The following is a 26,863-nucleotide window of genomic DNA, read 5'->3' on the forward strand; positions in this document are numbered from 1 at the left end:
ACCAGACTACGATACCTGAAGAGTCAACCGTGTTCGTGAGAGCAGAAACACCGTTCGAGAGCCATCACCACGCACGGATTATCGATCGGATTTGACCGGGCTAAATTACTCTTTCCCTTTTCGTAGCGTAGTGACGGTACTGCTGCCTTTTTCTTTTATCCAGTGAAATAAATAAAACTGAGTAATTATTTATCGATATGGCTGCCCCAGTGGCCAGCACGCGGTTCAGTGATAACTACGATCTCAAAGAAGAACTCGGCAAGTAAGTATCTGTCATACACACCACATTCGTAATTATACAATACAATACATTCATGCACCGATTTATTATTATTATTATTATTACTATTACTATTATTATGTTTATTAGATACAACCGCGTGTACATCATCCTACACATACATACCACCGATCCCCTCTTTTAAACCACTGTCTTTCATCATTTCTTAAGTACTCCGTTTATACTTGACATTTTTTTCCCGCGATTGCCATAACGAGTTTTCTTCTCTGCTTATTTACTTATATTCGTATTTACTTACTTTTAAATATATTTATAAGCCAATATTATATTTTCATTTATATATCAAAACTCAGGTTCTTAAATTCTACTACTTTTATATTTTTAAATACTTTCAAAAAAATATTATCATACTGAAGACACCAGACACTTGAAACATTATTTATTTTTTCAATTATACCAAATAAATATCAATAAAAAAATATTTTAAAAAATAGTATGTCCATTTTTAAAAATAATTTTTATTAAATAACATGTAATTAAAGTCTAAAATTATGAAATTTATCTGATGTCTGCTACTGTCTTCAATATAATAAAATACTATTATTTATTCGAGTAAGAGAAGAAAATTTAAGCCTTAAAAAAATACAAGTTTTTATTATGTAGCACTAATGTTGATGATCAAAAGATGTCCAGACTGACATTAATTATACTTATACGTTTAATAAATTGGATTGTATCCCATTATTTATAATTTATGAAGCAACTGTGATGTTTATAATGTTGTTTGAACACGCATTTTAAATTTTACTAACTAAACAGTATATTTTCTTCTTCTGCTGCTATTATTGTCATTATTTATATTTATAAATAAGTGTTTTTTATTATTAAAAACAATACTTTTTTTTTACAAAGTAAATTTACACTATAACAGATATTGATACTTGTACTCATACTTTTATCTTTATTGTAGCAAAAACAATTACACGTAGATACTCAGTAACTCGGAAAATAGATACTCTATCATTTCATCGCAGTCACATCGTCGTCTCACTCCTGGAACCTGTCGTAGAATCGATACGCCGGTTCCCGATAAGCAGCTCGCGCGACGACCGACGGCAGGTGGTTATAGTGTGTCAGTGGAATATAATAAAAATAATAAGAGCAAAAATATAGCTGAGAGAATAAATCTAAAAATAAAAGTAATAAGAAAAAAAAAGTATGGTTAAATTCAAACAATAAGAATTTATGGAAATATAAATTTAGTCTTTGCTCTTAAGACTTTATTATTTCTTTTGATCTTACTCTTGAGCTTTGTTTGTAAATGTATTTGTGTAAGTCTTAGAGCACATACCAATAAACAAGCACAATTTTATCTAGTATTCCACCGAGCTTTCAGTTGGGTGACTTGAAAACTATGACCACACCTCTTCTAGAAGGGTAGATACCGCAATGTCGTATTCTCCAGTTATATTATTCCATAAGATTTCTTAGGGAATCTTGAATCAAAGAATTTTTCACTCGATAAGCTGATTTTCTTTTCCTTCAATTATTTTCTTTTCTTTAATAAAAATAAAATAATATTTGCTCAAGTAGTAATATCATCGATTTTATATTATACATAAGACGGATTTAATATTCGGTACGTCAATGCCGTAGCCATATATATATACAAAGAAAATAAATATTAATTTTTAAATCAAAATGGAAAATTATTCTTCCACAGGCATGCAAACCATTTGTCAAAAGACAAATTGTGAAAAAAATTTCCGTGGTATTTTTTTCTGTTGAAACTGATCGTAAACAATTATTTACTTGTTCGTCGTAGGTCTCCTTCAAGTTTAAAGTAAACTCATTTACTTATAGTCTCGAGGAATACGATAGTGTCTACATTGTATTAACGATGAGAAACTGGAGGACTAATTATTTGACCTGACATTCTTTATCAGTTTTTATTATCAAAAGAAGAAAATTTATTATTTTGAAAATTATATTTAATACTTGCTATTAAATTACAAACTTTTATGCAAATATTAATTAAGTAATCCACTACTTTTTTATTTTCGTGTTGAATCTCTTTTACAATTTATATAGTACGTTGATGTGATCAAACGTCAAACAAGAACTTGGTTGCAAAGAGGAGACTGATAAATATGCTTGATACCTTCTTAGGTCGATTCAATTATATTAAAGATTGATAGTGAAGAATCGAATTTAATTGATGATTTCATCAGATGATTGTATTGGTCTGCATCATGCAAATAGGCATGATTTATTTTATTTGAATATATACGTAAAAAGTATTTGAGTTGAATAATTCATCAGTTTCAATGTTGAAATTATTTAATGGATTTAAATAAAGTATGCGCTTTGTGCGACAAATTGTATTCAAATACAGTGTTAGTTTACCCAAGAATAAATAGGGAAATTTAAAATTCTGTTTAAACATGGTAATAAATTAATGATCAATGTTTTAAATTTTATACATATATCTTAAACTGGTTCTTTGATCAAATTTTATTAATTAGTTTTAATTTAATAAGAAGACACTAAATTGAAAAAAATGCTTTTTACGTCGATAATTTATTGGAATACATATATCGATTGCTATCAATACTTAGTTTTATTTTATGTCCTTAAATAATAAAGTTGAGTAAATTAATTCAAGTGATTGTTGAATTAACAAACGTCTTATACTTATTTGGTTTTGCTTTATTATAATATAGTCTTCATTGAAAAAAAAAATGGTTTTTTCTCGACTAAACGGTTTCTTCTTACTATAAGGGAAAAAGTTATTTCTTCCATTTAGAAAGAATGTTCCAGACATGACTAATCAAGTTGAAATTAGTGCTCAATTAGCATAACTCACAACGCAATTTACAGTTAACAGCTGTTTTCTTGATTGTAATTTCATGTATTCACATAAACTTTTCTTCGTGGTCGCGAGCTTAGCTATTATCGGAACGCAATAACTATGTACTGCGCTATTATTGTAGTTATTGAAATAATATTATTACGCTACGTATTAACAATAACAGTAACTCATGTTTAATCAGTTTTTTCTATTGTAGATGGTCATAACATAACAATGACCTTACTCTTATCTGAAGTTCGGTGTAGTTCATTGTTAAAATGTGTTGAAATACTAACTTGCATTTGATGTATCTAGAGCTTAATGTGAAAATTAATTTTAATTTATATAGAAGTAATATAAATATTTCACGTTATTATATTGTTAAAATAGCGTGCTTTGAATTTTAAACCTACTTCATTTATTTGTTTAGTTCTCAAATATTTATTGTAGGATTAAATCATTGTTTGCTGGGATAAAATCATGACAATTGGAAACATTTAAATAAATATGTTGATGTTTATTCAATTTATTTATATAATCCTGGATATTATACATCATGATTAATCCGATCAATCTTCAGGGAATATTGTGCATGCATAGTTTTGAAAATGGCTATTAATTGCAGCGGTCTCCTCGTAAATGTAGTATATAGCTTACTCGGTAACCCTTGATAGCTTTTAGCCTTGTTGTGTTGCATTATGGTCAAGAATTATGGGAACCATAACTAAGAAATTTTATGAGGTCAATAACGATAATATGCTCGATAAAATATATCAATCAAGATCATATTTATTTGACAGTTTTGTTTTTATAAAAATCACATGTAATTAGCAAATTTTTAAAAATTTTCTCTTCATTATTTACGATGCGGAAAATAGATAATTATTTTTCTTAAATTGTTCTTTTTTTGTTATTATAATTAAAAATGTCGAGTAAAATGATAAGTGTTGAGGTAAACAATTAATAAAGAGTAATTATTCATGTCATTCAAATATTTTGTTATACACGCTACAAATAATTATCAATGTGAAAATAGTTTCCGAAAATACGAATAACAAGGGGGTATTCTAGTCTAGAAGCATGAATTTCAGGTAATTTTTTGAAGTGTAAAAAAAAGGCAATCAATATTTTTACTATCCATTTTTTATAAGTTATTTATTAACATTATAAGAATACAGAAAAAAAATCAAAAAAGTTGAAAATTCAAAAAATTAGCAGCTGATGAAGTTGGGGGGGGGGGGGGGCTCAAAAAATTGGCCCGCAACCATGCCCACGATTCCAACCCTTCTAGCAATCCGAAATAAAAAAATAAAAAAGATTATTAATCTAGAGTAATGTCGTTATGGCATGAACTACGGTCATCCCCAAAATTCAAATGAGTCTTTTTTGTTATTCCGCTGATGATTTATAAAACTTAAGCTATACGTAATAACTTATAGTTTAAAAAATTCAACAAAACGCTTTAATTGCAAACCTAACTAAAAAATAGATAACAATTTTCAATTGATTTTCAATAAGCTTAAAAGAATAGAGTGATTAAAGAAAAAATTCATTTTATCGTGAAGAAAACAGGGGATATTAGATATTAATTGTTGTAAATATTTTACTGATAGACTTTGTAAAAGTAAAGTTCCATGAAAATATCTTAAAAAATACCTCCACGCTTTTTTAAAAACGAAAAAAATGAAGAATAAAATAAATTAACTGTTTTTTCTTGTTGATTACTCAATTGTTATTTTAGGCATATAAAAAATTATTTATTTTTTAATTTAATTTATATGTTTTTTAGTTTTTTAAACTATAATTTATTCTCAAACTTTCGGAAAATTAAAAACTAAAAGCGTCAAAGTGTAATATTTTAGTTGTTTAAAAGAAGAATATTCAGTCATCCTACCGATGGTATATGTTTAACTTGTAAAATCACTCATTTTTTATCCTGATCAAGACATAAGAATAAAGTTTAAAATCATTATATTGTCATGGTTCCTTGATATTTGTGTGAATTTTTAAATCAATCAGACTGCTTAAAATTGGTAAAAATGACGTTAAAGGATTCTGTTACGTATACTTACAGAAAATAAAATCAACTTGATGCAAAAAAAAATGCTTGAACCAAAAAAATTATTTTTGAAGAGCTTAATCGTCTTGATTTAAGCAAAAAAAATATTGATCTGAGAAATTTTTCTTGATTTTAAATAATAATTTTCTTGGTTCAAGAATTTTTCTCTGGCATCAAGTTATTTTTTTTTCTGTGTATAAAATACTACGTATTAGAAGCATGTTCAAAAGTCACAATGATATTTATAACTGTATTATTATTTTCTAGAGAATTGTTTCGAATAGAAATCAGCTGTATCATTAAGTTAGAATAAAAACAATCCTTGTTATCATAAAACTTTTCCTATGTTACATTTATTCTATGTCGAGTCGGAATATTCCTTGCGGCATTAGCAAATCTATATGCTGAGCTTGTAACCTCTCCTTTGTTAGCGTGTAGTAATAGTCATTATCTAACCGAACATAAGAAATACTTGTATTTACCTTAGGATTCACATATTAACATACATAATAGCTTTTACGTTGTGATAGTAATAATTATAGTTGTGGTAGAGAGAAAATTATAGTTTTTTTTCTTTTTCTGGTGAGTTGACTCAGTTTTTAGTTTTCTTAAACGTTTTCTTTCCGAACGATTAATTTTTATCTATTTTTACAACGAAAATGTTTAAAAATATTTAACATATAACATTTTTTTGACAATTTTATTTTATTGCTATTAATGACGGGTTATAATTATTCTTAAATAATAAATTGGAAAAATCAATGCGTCTTGGTAATACTTATACTTTCTTTCTTTAAAGATTGGTATTGGAATAAAGAATGTTAGATAATACTAGCGTTTTAGATTTATTATTAAACAATTTAAAATAACTATTGTTTTGAATACATTATGAGCTTATCGTAAATTCAACGTTTAAATAATTATATATGTAATTTCTTAAAGGAATTTTTCGTGGTGCGGCTAGATCTCTTCTAATTCTTTACGAAACTCAAAAATTCAAATACTTTATTAAAGTCTATGGTGGCCACTATAGAAAAATGTGTGAAAAATTAATTAAAAAAAAATTTTTATAAAAAACTGTAACGCCACCTGTTAAGAATACATTTAACTATGTAACTGGGTGGATAGAGCTTTCGGCTATAGGTGTGTTGCCGCAAAGAACGAATTGATTACGCCATTGAGTTCATATGTAAATAAACATAATTAAATAAATTAATCAACATAAGATTCCTCCAAATATCGTGATAAATAAACAAATGTTCATATTATAATGTGAAAATAAGTAAATGCAAATATATTTCATTTTCACATTATAAAATTAATATTCGTTATTTGATTAGAATGTTATGCAAAATATTCGCACTGGTCCGCTAGTTGTACAATGATTCTGATTTTTAATTATAATCATTGTCTATAGATGCATACATTTAATAATGTATGCGGGGGAGAAGGATTTGCGGATAGCGACCAGAGGGACTCGACAGATTATTGTTCAGCATGCCCGAACTTCAGTTCTGGGCCTGAACAAAAATCATTAACTATCCATTCGAGTATTCTACTACCGAACTATTAAGTGTATTATTTGAATTATTATTTTTTGTATTTTTTTTTAGTAATTTTTTGGATCTGTTATCTGAGAGTTTGAGTGATATTAGCTGTAAGATCATTAAAACTGGTGATTTCAATACTTATACACGGAGAAAAAAATTTTGCTACAGGAACTCTATAGTAGTTAGTTAGTTGTAAAAAGTTCCAGTAGATTAACGTATTCTTATGGTAACAATACCGTTTGGCTCCTGCAACTCTACATCGTTGAGCTCTGAGAGCTAAACGTTATTTACCTCTCACAACTCTACAGGATCGTTCTAAGACTATAACAAATTTTTGGCAGTCTGTTTAATAATTTTTTTTTTTACGATTTAGCATTGATAATTTAATAAATAAATGCGGCAGAATGAATTTATATTGCCAACAATAATTGTATATGACAAATAAGAATAGTATTATAATAGAAATAAAATAACAATAGAACTTATATTACAAATAAAAATTATTTGTTAAATAAAAATATGGTCGTCACAAAATTATCTTATTTTCTTAATTATATCAATAAATATTGGACATAAAATCACGACCGTATATACACAAGAAAAGATAAATAAACGAATTTTATTTTGTATTAAATGGGGTCTTTTTAATGTATTCCGATAACTTATTACTTATCACAATATATTCAACTAATAAATTTAATTAACAGTCACTGCAAATGAACCTTGAAAAACCATAAATACAAAACTGTTCTAACGAAATTCAATTTGACAAAAAAAAAAAAACCTATTTCCTTAAATAAATAAACTGGAAACTTAATTGTCCTCATATATTTTTAATAATATGGATAACAAAATAATTCTGTTTGTCATTTTAGAAGGTTATGAAATATGTCAGCGCACTCCACTACTGCGCAACGTAGAGCGCTCCCAACTATACCGTTTGACTCTGAGAACAATCCCGTAGAGCTCTGAGAGCTCAACAACATTGAGTTATCAGAACTAAAACATTTTGTTACTGTAACTCTACAACGAACAGTAAACTATGTATAGTTGTAGTAACTCAGTTAGTAACAGTTAGGTTACCAGAACGAAATTTTTTTTTTTCCGTGTATGTTTATCAGGCACCAGGCTCGTATATTACATGATGCAAGATTTGCGCTCTTAAATGACTTTTATAATTTTCTTTAATTTGAACAAAACAATCTTGTTACTAATTATCAAATAATTATTTAGACCTGGTGCTGTCAAACTAACTTAGTGGCTGTATAACAGCATCACTTGGTAAATTATCAACTTGATGGTGTTAATTATGTGCAATTGCTACAACTTTTATAATTATTATTATTATTCTTATTATTAATATTATTATTTTTACTTTTTAATTTTATCAATTACTATTATTTTTTGTTTTTGTTTGCAATTGCTAACACATCAATGGTCTACTCATTTAGCAATCTATCTATTAAATTTATAATTAATATTAATATTTATAATATAGAATATTTATAATTAAAATTAATATTAATATTCTATTAAATATGAAATCACTATGCTAGCTATAAGTCATCTTGTTATAAATCAAAATTTTTTTTTTTTTATATACTAACTGTTGTATTATTAACCCTGTTAATGGCCCCTAGGCTGTTGGGTTTGTTTATTTAAATAAAATAAAATAATAAACACGGTTGAAGAAGTATTAAATATTAATAGTCCTTTTTTTATATTTATGTAGCAGTACGACTAATAAGTACGATATATTATGAAACAATACACGGAAAAAAAAATAAATAGTTGTTGCAACATGATATATTCCTGCGGTAGCAACATGATTTTCTTGTTAAAGCTGCAAGATAATCATGTGGTACCAACATGATTTTTGTGTTGCAGCAACAGAAAAATCCTGTGGCAGGCAATAATAATAATTATCAAAATTTTGTAATTTCGGGAGTAAATTTGAAGTAAATTTGACTAAAAATATCTAAAAAATTCAATTGGGTACTCAAATAAAAGGTCTCGATGAGTGTAACATCGGAATGAGCTTATATCTTTTAAAATGTCAACAATTAACAAATGAAATTGTATCTTGTCAACTAATTTTATTTTTAAAGATATAAGCTTATCTCGATATTACACTCACCGAGACCTTTCATTTGAATACCCACATGAATTTTTTATATTTTATATTCTACAAATATCATACATATAAAGAATATGAAAAATTTACTCTGTTACTATGAGCAATTGGAGTGAAATAGAAGTAAAATTTACTCCGGAAATTAAATTATTAAAAAAAAAGGTTCAAAACAATTCGAATCTTTGAAACACTTGGTCTCGGAGTGAATCATACACTCGCATTTACTCCCAAATCACTCTGCATTCACTCCGGAAAATTTTTATAGTGTAGTAACAAAATTTGAATGATAATGAATATTATTATTATTGCCTGCCACAGGATTTTCCTGTTGCTGGTGATATAAAAATCATGTTGTTGCCACATGTTTTTTTCATGTTGTTATCACAGGATTGTCCTGTTACTGAAATATGATTTATTTATGTTGCTACCACATGAATGTATCATGTTGCAACACCTATTTATTTTTTTCCGTGTAGTAGAAAAATTTTCATAAAATATCATCTGTCAGTCTTCCGAAATCCATTTTATGAAAAACATTAACATACAGTAATAATTATGTTTGTAGATCAATCACTAATATATATGATATTTTTCGTGATGCATGACAGTAGTAGGTTTTCTTCTCTTTTTTTCGTTTGAATAATCTTTTAACACGCGATCAAATTAGGGACGATGAGGCTCCATTACAGTTTTTGGATCGACGGTATATTTTTCCCCACGGGAGTGGTAGCTTTAGTGGTTATGATCAACGAGAGTACTATAGAGATCAGTCTCCGAAGGGTCGGATCTCATGATCATTTCAAATTATCCCTCAGGTTTTTATGATATTAGAGCTATCCATTAACCACGTCACACTAATTTCATTTAGACCAAACTTTTTCCATTTCATTGTACGCCTCATCACAAAATTATATCTTTTTTATTCATTATTATTAGACATCATTATTTAAGGGGACTGTTACTATCAATTCTTTCGATCTTTGTATATCGCTACAACCCACATTTAAGGTGTTTTTTTTTCTAAATTTGGTTTTTACATAAAAATAAATAATTTTTTTATCCCCTTTTTGATAGAATTTTATTGTAAAAATACTTGAGTAAAATTTTTTTTATATTAATATGAATTTTTCTATAGCATTCTTAAATCAGCTGATAATTTTTAAAGAGTAATAATTTGATTTTTGTTGTGGTAATTTTTTCGTGAAATTTATATAATTTTTCATTTATTTTGTAGTTACGTATTGATGTTCTGATGTTTTTGATAATCTCAAAATTTGAAGCAGATTTTGTAAACAAATTAATAACTTTTTCAAATATTATCGAAAATTTAATCCATTTTCAAAGCTTGAAACCAGCATCAAGTTCTTACCTTTTACAAATTTATGTTTTTTACAATATAATTTTTGGTAGTTTAGATCATCGAATACATTGTGGTGGTTACACGGGATGCCAACATCGGCTTCGTGTTCGAGTTAGCAAAGTACTATCGACCGGGGTTAAAGCACATTGCTCCACCACCTCTTCAGCTCTTCTGCTATTATACCTTGCATCCCTACTTGCTCTATGGCTACCCTATTTCGTCTTCTACTCGAGGGAAACGATGTGGTATCTTGCCTTGTACTGCTCTTTGTCATTCAATCTGACTCGATTCTGTTCTTCTACAGGTCGCCAGTTTAATTCAGATTCGCAATTACTCATTTTGTCAACTTTTAAGTGAATTTCACTTCACAATTGATATTGTAAATTTAATTTAGTTCTTTATACATTTTTGATTCTTCATTTTTCAAAAGAAAAAAAATTTTAAATATACACTCAAGTTTTTTTTTTATTAAAGTGCATAAAAAGATACGAATTGTAACTTTTTTTTGGATAATAAAATTTCATTACACTGCATTAAAAATTAAATTCGCTACTATTATGATAAAATCCCTTTTTATGAAAATAAAATATACGCATTCTTTGGGACAAACGGTTTTTAAAATTTTTTCAAGAGTTAAAAATTAAAAAAAAAAAAAATGACATACCTTATGAAAAAAAAGATTTTTGTGAATGTCCAAAAGATAGATGATAACATTTAAAAAGATTTAACTTAATCCATTACATTTAACGACTTCAATCGCGACGATAAACGGGCATATGTCCTTTTGAATGGCACCATAAACAATCTTGGGATAGTATTTTTTTTTCTATCTTATATACGTATACAAGATAAATCTATTTGAAAATACACTTATCATATAATTCTGAATATTTTGTTTTGAGAAACTTTCTTTTGAAACAATTAAATTTAGTGCGACCTTTAAACAATAGACAATATTAAACCAGGTGCATTGCAATCACGCCACTCAATAATAATAGAGCACAGTCAATGCTTCTCGCTTAAGGTGTGGAAAGGCCAAAAAAACCCATTCAAATTATTGATTGTTATGTATATCCCTTTTAAACCTCTTTCACTCGATTTTTTTTTTCACGGGAAAAATTGTGATTCTAAAATCATATTTTTTTCAATACCAGAATATTGAATTGAATTTATGATATGAGTTTCAGATTAATGACATTTACAATGGGATTCAAGCTTAAGCTGCAATATAAATATTCTCGATTCAAGATAATATTCACGAAATGCGAAAAGCGAAATTACGAAAGAATTTCTACGTCCCAAAATTTTTTATTTTTCTAAATATTTTCTTGGTTTAGTCAATATTTCTTCTTCGTGTTTAGAAACACACATTCTCTACTGGTATATAAAATCTACTGACATAGTAAATTGAAAGTCGTATAAAATGGATTCGATAAAAAAGTTGTATTATAAGTTATCTTCTTATAATTTTTTGGTATAGAATATGATAAATTTTTAAGTCTTGACGGTAAGTTAATCGATTTCCTGTAAAACTGATACTTACCATATTGTTTGGTAAAATACCGTACGGATGCGATAGTTTAACCGTCTAGACGGTAAAGTTAAGGTATTATACGGCAACAACTCGATAAATTTACCGTATCTCTTTTGTGTTTTACTGCACTAAGAAAATCTGGAAAGCGGTTGATCTTGCAGGCCATCCCTGCAATTTCCCCCTACATACGAATTTAAAATGCTTGAAAAATGATCTATTTCCAAGTTTTGAGCTCTTCAAACTCAAAAATACATCTACTCAAAAATATTTTCTTCAAAGTTTGACTGTTGTTTCAAGATATTCAGTTCTCTTTATTAAGGAAATTCACTTTTAAATCAAGAACATAAAATTCTTGAATGAAGAGAAAATTTTATTCATTTAAGAATTTTAGTATTAAACAAAGCCCTTTACTATTTTTAAAATATATAGTCCATACTTCACTCAAGAATTTTATTCTTAAATTAAGATAGACGGTAACATTGATTCAAGATATTACCGACTTGTTTCAAGAATACTAAAAATCTCCACATTTTTTATGTTTTCTGAGCTAAAATACTAAAATAAATGAAAGATGTGTTGACTGATAGTTTCTATTATTTAATCGGCATAAAGCCAAAGAGCGCAAAGGTCATTCCCACTACACGTTGATAATTCGCACGTGGAAAGCCGGCAGAAGAAAAGCCTTATCGATTGACCGAATGATGTAAGAAAATGTGGAGCTTTAAAATTGTTATCCTTTTACACCTATATAAATTTTGGTACATGTATAAGTGTGCCAGTGTCTGTATCCTTTATATGTTTTCTCAGTTGCTCCCACTTACTAGTACCCAGGTTGCGCGTAATATCCAGTGCCTGGATAAAAGCGACTAGACGTGCGCACGGCTCATCGATCCTCGCGGCACAAGAACGACCGAAAAACGCACTCCGTTGAAAGGTAGCAACCGAGGTCAAAAAGAAAGAGCAGTAAAGGAGGCAAGTAGAAGAGAGGAGAAGAAATATTTAACGAATAGGGAGTAGATGAGTTGAACAAAGGCGACGCTATAGCTGACCCCTGTCTCGTTTTGCATACACTCTCTCAGAACTTTACTAGCACAGAAAAGTTTATCGTTTCGGCCTCGTTGCATAACTACGTTTAATTTGCTCTGCCTTGAGAAATTTATGCACTGACTGTCATTCGCTCGTATTCTCTCGCGGCTTCCTCATCCTTTCCTTGCTTTCTCTTTCTCTTTCTTCAGACCGCGTGTGACAACTCTAACAATCTGATAAACGTATTTAGAGTGACTTAATGTTACTTGTTCTTCTAAATAAAATTATTATTTCAATGACCTACTTTTTAGCAACTCAGCCTAGTCTTGACTCCATATATATTTAATTATCTTTTTTTTTTTAAGATTAGAGTTTTAGATTATTTTTTTTTATTTTAATTGTTTTTTACAAAAGATAGTACGGTGGTCTTTTCAGTCCTTGACTTTTCTTAATGTATACTAGAATTCTCAAGAGTGGTGTCTAATATAATGCATACCGTATAAGAAACCACTTTCCGAGCTTACTTGCGGGAACTCGGTAATGGGGAGGAATTCTGTCGGGAAATTAATTTTCATTGTTTTACTCAAGAAAGCAAAGACCATTTTTATTCCCTCTTTTTAGGCCTAATGTATTTATAACTTTTTATCCGCTGAAAAATTCACTTCACTTTTATTTGATTATTTTTTTTTAAAATAGCAGAGAATGGAATGTCAACAATAATGATTAAATATTATATGTACATTGAGTCAATTTTAATTAATTTATTTTTTTAGATGTTAAATTTATTATTTTTTTATTGGTTTTAAATTGTCTTCTATAATTATATGCACTTAACCTTCTGTTAGTGGTACTATGAGAGGTTCCCTCATAGAAAACTATTCGATTTATAGGAAGTCGCTCAAGTGCAATAGAGACACTAAAAAAAGCCTGACCAACGGAGGGTTAAGTTTGACGATTCATATCGTTCTTAAAGTATTTATAGGTACTATATGAATATATACATAAATATACATGGGCATCAACTTGTTTTAATTTTATTATACAACCGAGAAGAATATTGTAAAGATATTCTTATAATACTCGAGTAGTAAAGATTCACGTTTACTTAATGCACTAGAATGCACTATAGCTGAAAAAATAAATCTTTTAAATGAAAATAAACTTTGAATAATATACTCTCTTTAAATAATTATGACATTGAAAAAGTGTACTGAAGAATTCCTCTCAAAAATGAATCACTCACATCTTACGTAATATTTTTCAACTAAGATTTTTCTGTTAAAAATTCTTTTCTTAAAATTTTTTGGTAATTCTTATATAATTTATAAAGAGCCGATTACTAATTATTATAATTATTGTTTTTAAAAATTATGGTAAATTATCTCTGATAATAAAGTATAAAATAAAAATAGTGGTAGTAGTAGTAGCATTGTCCGAAATAAAAAATAATTTCCATTAAAAAAAAAAAAAAGAGAATTAGGACTTGAATTTGCGTCACTAAAAAAATGGCCGTTTCTCGGGTTATATTTATTGCTTGGAGAATGAATAAAATGAACAGTAGAAGCAAGCTTAAAAAAAGGTCAGGTTTCCGTGACTAGAATGAATTTACTTCTATGAAATATCGAAATTAAGGTTTTTATTCAATTCTACACCTAAAGCTTGGCTTTTTGATTAAATAATACTTCCGTTGAAATCAATATTTTTAGCATAAAAGATTTTTTATGCAGCTTAATTTGTTCATGATCAAAAAATAAATGCAATTGATCTACGTCATAGTTTGATCAGTTTTGATGCATTAAGTGGTAGAAACATGACATGCTTCATAGAGTATGAAATTACGTTTTTGCAGTTACTCGGATTCTTTGTAGCTAATTTTCTAGTGTGTATAAAAAAAAGTTCTACATTGTCAAACACTAAGCGATTTGATTCTGGCTTCTTGTATGAATAATTTAAAAAATTATCTTTTATAAATTAATTTTTAAGCGCATATTACAAAAAATAGTCGTGTTTGATAAAAATTATTATACTTAATACTTTCAAAGTTGAATGATATTTCAAACGAGCCATTTTTCCAAATTTTTAAAGAAAATTTATGCAGTCACTTTGATGTTTGATATTTTAGGATTTTGAATAACATCAATAATATAAACAGGTACAAATGTATATTTATATAAATGGTGACCTATAAGGGAACAATACAAACACGTGGGGAAGAATAAAGTAAAAAAAGGGAGACCTGAGGTTCTTACGTATTTTTATCACATCAACGATGTAGAATCTGAAAAATAGGTCGAGATGTCGAAGGACGTTTTTGCTTAGGGAGAATACGTGCTTTGATCAATATTATGCTCTGAATTGATGTTTAACCATTTAGAATATGTTAGACTTGAGGTTGTATAATAATTAGAATATAAAAAAACGTTATCCCTGCATCATATAATTATTGATCGTAATATAATGGTGAAATAAAAATAGAGTGATGTGTTGAATGAACAAGTATCTAAAGGTTGTTTATACTTAATAAATTTAATTTGTCCATTGGATAGATTTAAATGTTATGAAGTAGTGTGTAGTGGTTGATGCCCTTTGAAGGCAACTCTTTATTTCTATTCTTCTTTTTTTCTCTATCTCTATATGTCATCTTAATATGGCCTAGTTATTAAGCTTCCTCGTTAACTTGTCCGCTAGATTTCCCTAGTGACATTATTTTGTATTTCTTTCAGCTTATTTTCATTTTATTTTATTTATTGATGCGTATTGACAGTTCCAATTGGTTAAATATTTCGAAAATCCTTTTCAAAAGTCATGACAGTTTTCTCTTTTTCAACAAATGTCAGATATGACACATTTTTCTGTCAAGAGGATTTAAGTTTTTAAGGGAAAAATCGTCTTCAAAATGTACATATTTGCCGATTTACAAAAATGAACAAGTTCAGAACTATATAAACATTTGTGATATTTCTAAACTTCAAAAATATAAAAAATTGAATCTACATACATTCGTGATTAGGATGAAAATTTGTTCTTCAATATTTGGAAGTACTGTGTACCACATATTAAATTGAATTTATAAATTTATCATCAAACTTTCTTATAAATATACTTTTCTATTGAATTCTATCATACAATGAATGACCTTTCGTGGTAGCACCCTTTCACAAATTGCAAACTTTTTCGTTCTGTTGAGACTACACTAAAATTTAAAAGGACAATCGACCATACAGGAAAGTATTAGGGAAATATTTTGAAAATTTATTATTTTTATTTAGTCGTACGTCTTGCTTAAATAAAATGTTAATCATAAGAAGCTTTTGAATTTTCGATAATCCAAAGCTTTTAAAAATTTTAAACCGGAGACAGGAATTGAATAGAATTTTTTCAACTTTTTCGATATCTATCTAATCTCTAAAGCTTGTTCATGAATAATTACAACAATTTTTTTTCTTCATTCGCCGAAATTTTAAAACAAAAATTATAGTATGACTTTCATTGACAGAATGGTAATTTGAATAGTCGCGGTTTAACATTTATCTAAGGTTTGAGACTTAACTTTATAAAAGTTTAAACTTGTGTAATTTAATGCACTTGCCTTCGGTTCTTACGTCAAAGTTTACACTCATGTTTTCGTAAACACGCGCCATAAACCTTAGATTTATGTCGCAACATCTCAAGTATCTGCAAATCGCCATTTTGTAAAAGTTACATAAATATCTATTTCCATCAACTATTTAGTTTATTTGAATACTTTTTTGGAATGAGAGTTGACATTTTTGGACTGACTTACAATTCATAGAAATTTTGCTTAATACAATTTAAAAAATTTTCAGGACATCAATGATCATCAACACAATATTTTTATTTGCTTTGTATCGAAATTAACTATTTTACAATTTCACAAACTCCTTACACTGCAGTTTTTCAAATTTATTATGACAGAACTATAAATATTTACATATACTCCAATAATTTTAATTTATTTTTATTTTTAAGGGGTGCATTTTCGGTGGTACGGAGATGTGTACAAAAAAGCACAGGACTTGAGTTTGCTGCAAAAGTGATTAATACAAAAAAGCTATCGCAAAGAGGTAAGTTACTAAATTCTCAGTTATGATTTATTATCATTACCGGATTAAATCCGGCACCACGGTAAATGTTATGACTTCTGCATTTCTACTCAATAATTCTTGCTCTGATTCTTTTGATTATAAATCATAATAAAAAAAAAATCAACCGAAATATTTTGTAAATGGTTCATGATCAGAATATTAGGTATTTTTGACAATAAAAATGAAATAAGGTCGTTGATTGAAAAATGCTGATAAATATTGAAAACTCATATTGTGTTTTCGAGCTTCTCCAATGTCTGGTGTCTAAAAACAACAGGAGACGTTTCTGACGCAGTGCCAAAAATTCTGTTGTAAGCTGTACTATTAACTCTCTCATAACTTTGTGGCGTATTACGGTTTGTTCAACAGTCAATTTGGAAATTAAATTATTATAACATTTTATATCTTCGTATTATCGAATTTTTATACTATACATTGCTTTTCTTTTTACACCTGTCGAATGTAGTAGAAAAGCTTTTCTTTAAAGTGAGATGATCCATGCGATTTAAAATGTATAGTTAATATAAAAGTGTGAAGCCAAACTTGCGTTATAATAAGATCAATCAACGAGGCAAAAATGGTTTATTCGATAAATACCTTATTATGATATTAGATTAATCGAATTATGACCTATGCGTAAAAAACAATAGTCTTTTAACGTTAAGAGTATTCCGTTTTATTGATTATTGGTTTCTTAAAGAATACTTTTCTTCACACTGAGAAAACAGTTCATTTAAATGAAATGAGACTCGTTAACTATAAATAAATCTCTTATTTAAATATCACAAGAAATATTTATTTGATACAAATAAATTGATTTATTTGAGACAAAGTTACAGTATATTTGAATGAAATCCAGATTTGTTTATAGTTAAAAAATATTTCTTAGGTGCTAACAATGATATATTTCAACCAAATCAGATTTGTTAACTATAAATAAATGGTATGTTTGAATTTACTCAAAGCAATGATTTTTAGTTTTAGATTAGGAAAGTAGTAAAAGTAGACATATCGAACGTTTGGGGTTAAATGGGCACTTCTTTTGGAATTATTAATTATACTGTAATTAACAATAATACTAAAATTAGTCGACGTTTTTAATTTTTAATTTTTTTATTTATTTATTAAATTTGAACTAGAAAATATTTTTTAAAAATTGCATTTATAATTTTTCAAGTTTTTTACGAATGAAGTTTTTTAATAAAAAATTTCTTTTGTAACAATTTTTCCAATAAAAAAAATTCTAAAAATTTTTAGACTTTTATAATAATAAAATTTTAATTAAAAAATTCCACGTCTAAAAATTAAAAAAAAATTGCAAGTGCAAATTTTTTTTTTAAATATGTTTTTTATCGTTGATCTGTAATAAAAATTTAAAAAATTGACAGATGTCTGCTAACTTCAGCATCATAATTATTAATGTCTATTATAGTTAACTATTCCAATACATATATTTGTCTAAGCATATATATATATTTTTTTATTTTATTTATTTCTATAAAAATTAAACAAACCCATTTGTAAAATGAGTTAATTTTCATTATTTACTTTTTAAAAATCACGTCGAGAAATAACAGTGGCGACCGCAGCGGCACCAGGCGTAATTTACTTAAAGTGAGATTTGTTAATAGTTAAAAAATCTTTATTTGAATGAAATAAATGAGTCGATTCAGTTAAATAAACCAAAACGAAGTAGTATTTGATTCAAAGTAATATATATTTGAATGGAAGAAATTTGTTAACATTAAATACATATTTTTAATTTATTTCAAATAAATCTGCGCATTTGAGCCAAACAAACTGTTTTCTCAGTGTACATTCGATGTATAATCTCGTAGTGGAGATTTTACTCAAAAATGGATGCGCGCTTAGAAAACACAAGGTAGTTATTAAGTATCTGCAATACTAGAATTCAACTGAAAAATTTTTACACAGTCGTTTTATTTGTTTAAACTCTCTCTGGATTGAAGAATAGTAAAAGGTTATAGTTTTAAAATCGACTACTTTCCGTTTATCGAATTTGATATGAACGGAAATTAGATGAGGAAATGAAATGTACGACCGGGCACACCGGTAGTTTGTAAAAGAGAGGCAAAACGAGACAGCAAACGAGATGGAAAGGGGTGCATACAGCGGCTCTTGAGTTCTCGGGACGTCACGACCTTGCCCCAGTGCCCGCTCGACCCGATCACCGGCGACTGCACCGTGTGGCCGACGCTGACACGCTTCCCTCACCTCCTACTTTTCAACGTATTGTATCGGTTTCTCGTGTAGGAATGAATTTCCATCTGAGGCGTTATATATCAACTACACCCACATTACCTTTTACACTTTTACTTGTATGTATTCAATTAAGATAATCCAACTTCAACCTCATAACTTGAACATTGTCAAGTCTGCTTTTTTTTTTCAATAATTTTGTTTTTAGTTTTATAATTTTATCATAAAATTTTTATCCTGTTATTTTATGGTCTCGGTTTTATATAGTAAATTTATCATACTTTTCTATGATATTTTTTTCAAATCTCTGACATATCCATACATAATTTCTGATGTTCTGATATTTCCATATATGTACATATCTGGCCTTGACATGCCTATATCGACTGGTATGGTCTGATATGACCATACATAATTTTCTGATTAAGAGTAGTGTTGAGGACCTCCCATAGGAGGTGTATGATCGCTGAATCATCTCCTTACAAGAAAGTTAACTTTGAAGCGTTAAATATTCGAAAATAAAAATCTCCGTTTCTCTCCCAAGGAGCTGATTTGACTTCGGTTTTTGGTTTAACTAGAAATTCGAATAGCGCGCTACGCGCGCGCGCGCCTTTAATTGTAGCCTATAAGGAATAGAATCAGGTCCCATTTTTTTGCGAGTTTCGACTATTGACTAACTTCACGCTCTCATGTATTTTTATTGTAGCGATCAATTACTAAACCAATTTTTGTTTAAGAAAAAATATATTGGTTAAGAAAATAACCAAGACTTGGTTGTCCAGTCTTGGCCCAGGCTCAGGTAATCGTTGGGTTGGCCAAGGTTGATTACCCTGTCTTGGAGACCCCATCATTCAACTCTGGCAGTTCCTACATGGGTAGCCCAAGATAATTATCCAAATAGTAAATACACCAAGACAACTTTTGTAGAACTTCTTTATTGTAATTAATTTAAAAATTTGGTTTTCAACAAATTATAATAGCGAAAATATATAGAGAATTTTATATCAAATGAATTCTTTAATTCTTATTAAAGAATTATTGTTAACTTTATTCTCAAAGGTCGTGGCTCGTCTATATTTTTAGGATTTCGCCATGGAAAATTTAATACATTTGAAGTCAGTAAAAAAAGATTTTCTCATTATTTAAGTCGTTACATTGCTTATACTTTGCTTTATATTGAGTAATGAAAAAGTTGATATGTATTTTTGAAATCAAGGTTCTTTTAAAACCAACAGTTTTAAAATTCCTAAAAATATTGACATGTGACTTTGACCGAAGCGAATCACTCCAGAGTTTCTAGGCTATTATTAAATCAAATTCAACACGTTTATTACCTATTTATATTTATCTTCGTATTACAAAATATTAAAGTTACCGAACTCCAATATGAATGAATTTTTAAAAAAACAAAAAAAAATTATGGAAAATTTTGAAGGGTAATTTTATTAAAGAGTATATGGGGCATTCCATGCCAAATCACCGAGGTTTCGGCCCGACCCCCTTCGATTTCGCTGAAAATTTTTTATCATTTTCTACCCTACCAAAGACATTTTTCTGAATTTTTTCAGATTTTTTTACCCAACCCAAAAAAAGTTACGAATTTTTGAAAAAAACCGCTCTTTTTTTTCAAATTGCTATAACTTTGACACAAACTGACCTTTCGGCACTTTTTTTTTTTTAATTTTTTTTTTAAATGTAATTTTCAGAAAAAAATACAAAAAATTTTTTGGAAGTCACGATATATGAAATATTTCAGTTTTTTCAATGAAACCGTCATTTTTTCGAAGTCTGTAACTTTCGATTCTCAATTTTTTTGTCTCAAAAAAAACTTCAACTAAGACAGTATTTAACCCCGCTATTCCCATTCTGTGCCGACTTTCCATTCTAATTTTTTTTTTTTCGATTGAAAATAAAAAAAAAATATCTAAATGTGGCTTATTTTTTTTGACTTTGCGCTGAAGTTTTTTTGGATTGTTTTTAAAAGCTTAGAAGTTGAATCAAATTGGACGAATACAACTATAAATTGTTTGAGTGCTATCGTATGTCAAGAACCATCAGCTGAATGTTATTTTAACAATTGTTCTTCTTGTCCAGGCGTCGAAAATGTGAAACAACATCTCTTAACTCTGATGGAAAATAATGAAATTGATGAAGTTAATCATAAGCAATGGGTCTCTACTCCACGAGTAACCCTCATGGATGATTTTGGTGAAAAATTGAAGGCTCTTTTACCACACAATTTTATTGCCAAAGAGCAAGCAGCATACTTGAGACAACTGAAAGAATGCTTACAAGAAGACGAATTCATAGTCATAGTCGACTTTGCAGAAAACTATTCGTTCGTTGTTCAAGATGCTGCGCCAGGATTTCACTGGAATAACGACCAAGCGACGGTTTATACTGTAGTTATTTATTATAAAAAAAAATAATGAACTTACTCATCGGAGTATGGCAATCATTTCTGATTGCTTGAATCATGATGCAATTGCTGTTCATCTCTACTCTGGTATTATTATCGATTTCATCAAATCTTTGTCATCTGGAGTTCCTAAAATTTTCTTCTTCTCAGATGGCGCGCCACAACAATATACAAACTATAAACATTTTGTTAATTTATCTCATTATAATGAAGAATTCGGAATAACAGTAGAGTGGAATTTTTTCACTACGGCACACGGCAAAGGACCATGTGATGGAATAGGTGGTACTTTGAAACGAATGGCCGCACGTACTACTCTACAATTGCCACCTCATCTACAAATCTTAACACAATTACAATTATTTGAGTGGGCTTTAAAAAACTTACCAAATATTAATTTTAGGTTTTTGAACACTGAAGAGTATAAATTACTGAAAGAGAAATTAAAGGAACGCTTCAATAGTGCTAAACCAATACCTGCGACACAAAAAATTCATCAAATTACACAATTACTAAATTCTGTGGTAAAAGTTAAATCTTTTTCTTCATCGGATGAATCGACACAACATTTTACGGTTAAGAATTCAAGAAAACAATCGCTAAACCGAGGAAAATAATTAAAATCTTTAGATTTTTAACGATGTAAAAACAATACTTTAATAAAAAATTTAATCCTTGCCCCTAATACACTTTACGGCTGTTTTTATCCAATTTTATTTAACTTCTGAGCTTTTAAAAACAATCCAAAAAAACTTCAGCGCAAAGTCAAAAAAAATAAGCCATATTTAGATATTTTTTTATTTTCAATCGAAAAAAAAAAATAGAATGGAAAGTCGGCACAGAATGGGAATAGCGGGGTTAAATACTGTCTTAGTTGAAGTTTTTTTTGAGACAAAAAAATTGAGAATCGAAAGTTACAGACTTCGAAAAAATGACGGTTTTATTTAAAAAACTGAAATATTTCATATATCGTGACTTCCGAAAATTTTTTGTATTTTTTTCTGAAAACTACATTTAAAAACAAAAATTAAAAAAAAAAAAAGTGCCGAAAGGTCAATTTGTGTCAAAGTTATTGCAATTTAAAAAAAAGAGCGGTTTTTTTCAAAAATTCGTAACTTTTTTTGGGTTGGGTAAAAAAATCTGAAAAAATTCAGAAAAATGTCTTTGGTAGGGTAGAAAATGATAAAAAATTTTCAGCGAAATCGAAGGGGGTCGGGCCGAAACCTCGGTGATCCATATACTTTAGTTTCAATTTATTTAATATTATAAACTCAGCTAAAATAATTTGATTCATGTAAATGAACGAACTGTGTATTCAGATGCACGGTTCTACTTATCATAGTTGTAAAAATTCAATTACATTAGTATATTACTTTACTTTTATCTACATGTTAATTGTTAAAACAAAAGTCATTTTTATGCACATGTATCGATCGTTTGATTTTTTATCCAAAAATTAACACTTTGTCTGCAGTATCCAAATAAAATTGAATATTTTAATAATAACTTTTGAATTCTTTTAAATTTACAAATTTTCGGCAGGAAATTAAAAAAATAATAAAAAAAAACTTTGTTCAAATTTATCTCAAAAAAATTAACTTCATTTAATTAAAAGTCTTTAACAAAAAGAATGTATGAAATTTTTAAGTAGAAAAAAATTATATTTCATGGAATAAATTATTAAATTTTTGCAATTTATGTAAATAACAAGATGGCATTTTTTAGGATATAATTTTCGGAACAATGAATAACTGGAAAATGAAGTTAGTGAATAAATCACGACATTGAAATTTCTTAAAAAATCCATTTGCCTGGTTGTCTTGTTTTTATTTTTAAATAATTGAGTAAACATTAGGGTGTTTCAATTTTAGGCGACTTTTTTTTTTCAACGAAAAAACAGGCTGAAAACTTGCATGAAGGTGAGAACAGAAGCCTGTTCAATGCGGAGCTCTTAATATTGATATTTAGAGGTGTCTGTCTCTAATTTTTCATTTCCCATTTAAATAACATAAGAAAAAAAATTCTTTTTTTTGTTTATTTTTCTAGCTCGGCATACGTACCTCATATAAATAAGTCCATAGCATATTCTTGTAGAGAATTCAACGCTCTACAAAAAAGGTCTCTTACACTTTTATCATAAAGACAGCCGTTCTTAAGTTATTCAGACGTAAACTTCTAAATGTATAAAATTTTGATTATTCAAGTATTAAACTGATACAAATTAATTTATTACTGTCTTAAAAATTATTTTTATATGTAAAATTGGTTCTGATGCGCTAACATTTTCATAAAGCTAAAAAAAAAAATTACTCATGTATCAAATTTTTTTCTTCTTTATTTCATTTACTGTAAGAAAATCATGACCCGAGTTTAATGAATTAAATTTTTAAAAAGTTTCATGGAATTATCAATTTATTACTCTACGAAGAGGGAAAGATAAGTTTGGAAAATCAGAAAAGTGCACGTCTTATAACGCTGATTTATCACAAAAAAATCTGGAAAACGGTTGACCCTAAAAGCCATCCCTGCAACTTCCGCTAATTCCATATCTAAGCGCTTAAAATTGCACTTATGAGGTTTTTGAGCTCTTCAAGTCAAAAGTCTGATAAAAGTTCCAAAGAACACTATTTTTTGAACTTTCGAAGTGCAATAACTCTTGAATGAATTAACGAATAATCGAAACTTTTATCAGACTTTTGACTTGAAGAGCTCAAAAACCTCATAACCCGGGAAAAAATGATCAGATCTGATCAGACATGAACAGGCATGAGTCTTCAGGTCTGATCAGGTATGAAAAATGACCGGGTCTGATCAGACCTGGCCAGGCATGTTCAGGTCTGATCAGATCTGTTCATGTCTGACTCGATCAGGTCCATAAAAAATCGGTGCCGACGGGGATTCGAACCGTACACCTCGCGCTCTTCAGACTGACACTTTACCTCTTGACCAAATGATTCATCTTAACTTGAGAGTATCTTTCGAGCTACTTCAAGTAATTCAAATTTTATACATGATTTATCCTTATAGTTAACGGAGTTCTATACCTAATTTATTAATTATTAATAATTAATCATATATTACAGTGATTTATTCGGAACGGCTATGTATTTTTTTTCGCTCCATTAACATATGGTTCTACACTGAGAGAGAATTTTATTCAATAGTAATAAAACAGTTTATTTGGACTTGAAAAAATTTAGTTAATATTAATAAAATTATATTTCATATAAATAAAATTATATTAGTATTTAATAAAATTTCATAAGTATTTAATAAAATTTTCTTAAATACTAATATGTGTTTATTAAAATAACCACGAACGACGCTTTCGTTTGCTGTCATTAATACGAATATTAAGTCATTAAAAAAAATAATCTCAAAAAAAAAAAAAAAAATTAATATTCATCAATTAATTATAATATATTCAAATATATTTTCACAGTAAAGTCTTTTAATAAATAGTATTAAGATTTTTAACAAGACATCCTAACCTAACCTATTTGTTTACTTCATGACGAATCACATGTAGAGATTTTAAATAATAAAAATAAATAAATATTCGATTGAATTTATGAAATCATAGTCTTTATTTTTAACAAATGCGTCCCTACATTGTCTGGTTTTCTGCTTCTGTTTTCATTTTATTAAATAATGTCTAACTCTTATCGATTCATTTGTGAAATTTTTAAATTTAAGTGCATAAAAATTAACATCCACTCGGATAACAACAGTTGTAGACTTTGTATTTCAAAATATAGTTCCGACAAAATTCAATTTTACTTAATTATTTATTCAATTAATTACTGATCAATACTTGTTAGTTAGTTGATTAATGAATTTTCTTTATATTACATGTAGATAAATATTCATTACATACTAAGAAACATTTATTAGTATTTAATAAAATTTTTATTAGTATTTAAGGAAATTTAATTAATATTTAATAAATTTTTATTTGGGATTAGCCAAATAAACGTTTTATTAAATAGTAATAAAATTTCATTACTATTAAATAAAATTGTCTCTCAGTGTTGGCTAGATATCAGACATGGACAGGTCTGATCAGGTCTGAGCGTATTTAAGGCTTCAGACATGAACAGACATGAGCAGGCATGAACAGGTCTGATCAGATCTGAACGTATTTAACGCTTCAGACATGAACAGACATGAGCAGGCATGAACAGGTCTGATCAGGTCTGAGCGTATTTAATGCTTCAGACATGAACAGGCATGAACAGGTCTGATCAGGTCTGAGCGTATTTAATGCTTCAGACATGAACAGGCATGAACAGGTCTGATCAGGTATAATTTCAGGCCTGATCATACATGAACAGGCTTGCTCAGGTCTAATTTCAGGCCTGATCAGATATGAACAGGTCTGCTCAGGTCTAATTTCAGGCCTGATCAGATATGAACAGGTCTGATCAGTCCTGATCATTTTTTCCCGGGAAGTGCAATTTTAAGCGCTTATATATGGAATTAGCGGAAGTTGCAGGGATGGCCTTTAGGGTCAACCGTTTTCCAGATTTTTTTGTGATAAATGAGCGTTATAAGACGTGCACTTTTCTGATTTTCCAAACTTATCTTTCCCTCCGTGTAGAGTAATAAATTGATAATTCCGTGAAACTTCTTAAAATGACCGTAGTTAGAGCGAACATTTTATTGAATAACAACCATACTTTTCTTAGGATTTTTTTAAAAAACTGAGAATATTTAATTGAAGTTATAACAAGTATTTTTTTTGAAAAAAAAAACATAAACGAGCGGTATTAATTTTTTTATAAACAATGTTCAAAGTTTGTTACTTTTAATGATTTTCCAGCGTTCTCTTATAACCTAATAAGTGAGAGATAGTGACTTGGCAACGTTGCACTGCGCGGGAAGTTCAAAATACAGTAGAAGCCCAACAGACTCAAATAACTATAAAAATTTAATGGATATAGGTTAAGCACAAATTTACTGTATAGGAAAAATAAATATGTAAAATAATAAATAGTATAAATCAAGAATATAGCTACAATATTAATATAATAAATATTTATTTATTTAAAAGTACATTTTTCAATAAATATTTTATAAAGGCACTTATTTAAAATAAGTTATTTTTAACTTTAGAAGAACATTAATTCTACTAATTATTTTATTCTTTTTTAGAAACTCTTTCTTTCTTAAAATTATTTTTTTTTGGTTTCTTAACTGAGTTTTTTGGTAATTTTTTTAAAAAGTCTAAGACGTTCTTTATAATATCTTTTTTTTTTTTTTTGTTATTCTTACTTTGTTATTTACTTTTTCAGTAAACAATTGCACGATAGCTTCATCAAGTCCTTGTTTAAATATTTGTTTCAAAGAATCAACTAAAATAT

The 26,863-nt window shown here is 28.4% G+C and overlaps 2 protein-coding genes across 27 annotated transcripts in view; both read left to right on the forward strand.

The window, feature by feature from the left end:
- The window catches only part of LOC123273973 (DNA repair protein RAD51 homolog A-like), a 1,405-nt gene extending 1,239 nt beyond the window's left edge, over nucleotides 1-166 (forward strand). The window contains exon 3 of the mRNA XM_044741502.1: nucleotides 127-166. Coding sequence (XP_044597437.1) covers nucleotides 127-166 — 40 coding nt within the window. The remainder of the gene's footprint in view (nucleotides 1-126) is intronic.
- Nucleotides 6-26,863, forward strand: part of LOC123271836 (calcium/calmodulin-dependent protein kinase type II alpha chain) — a gene marked incomplete at its 5' end in the record, with an annotated part of 80,968 nt that continues 54,110 nt past the window's right edge. For all 26 annotated transcript variants that reach the window (XM_044738323.1, XM_044738332.1, XM_044738350.1 and 23 more), the window contains 2 exon segments: nucleotides 6-262; nucleotides 16,746-16,840. In XM_044738323.1, coding sequence (XP_044594258.1) covers nucleotides 198-262; nucleotides 16,746-16,840 — 160 coding nt within the window.

The sequence above is a fragment of the Cotesia glomerata genome, linkage group LG1 (genome assembly GCF_020080835.1).
Source record: "Cotesia glomerata isolate CgM1 linkage group LG1, MPM_Cglom_v2.3, whole genome shotgun sequence".
NCBI lineage: Eukaryota > Metazoa > Arthropoda > Insecta > Hymenoptera > Braconidae > Cotesia > Cotesia glomerata.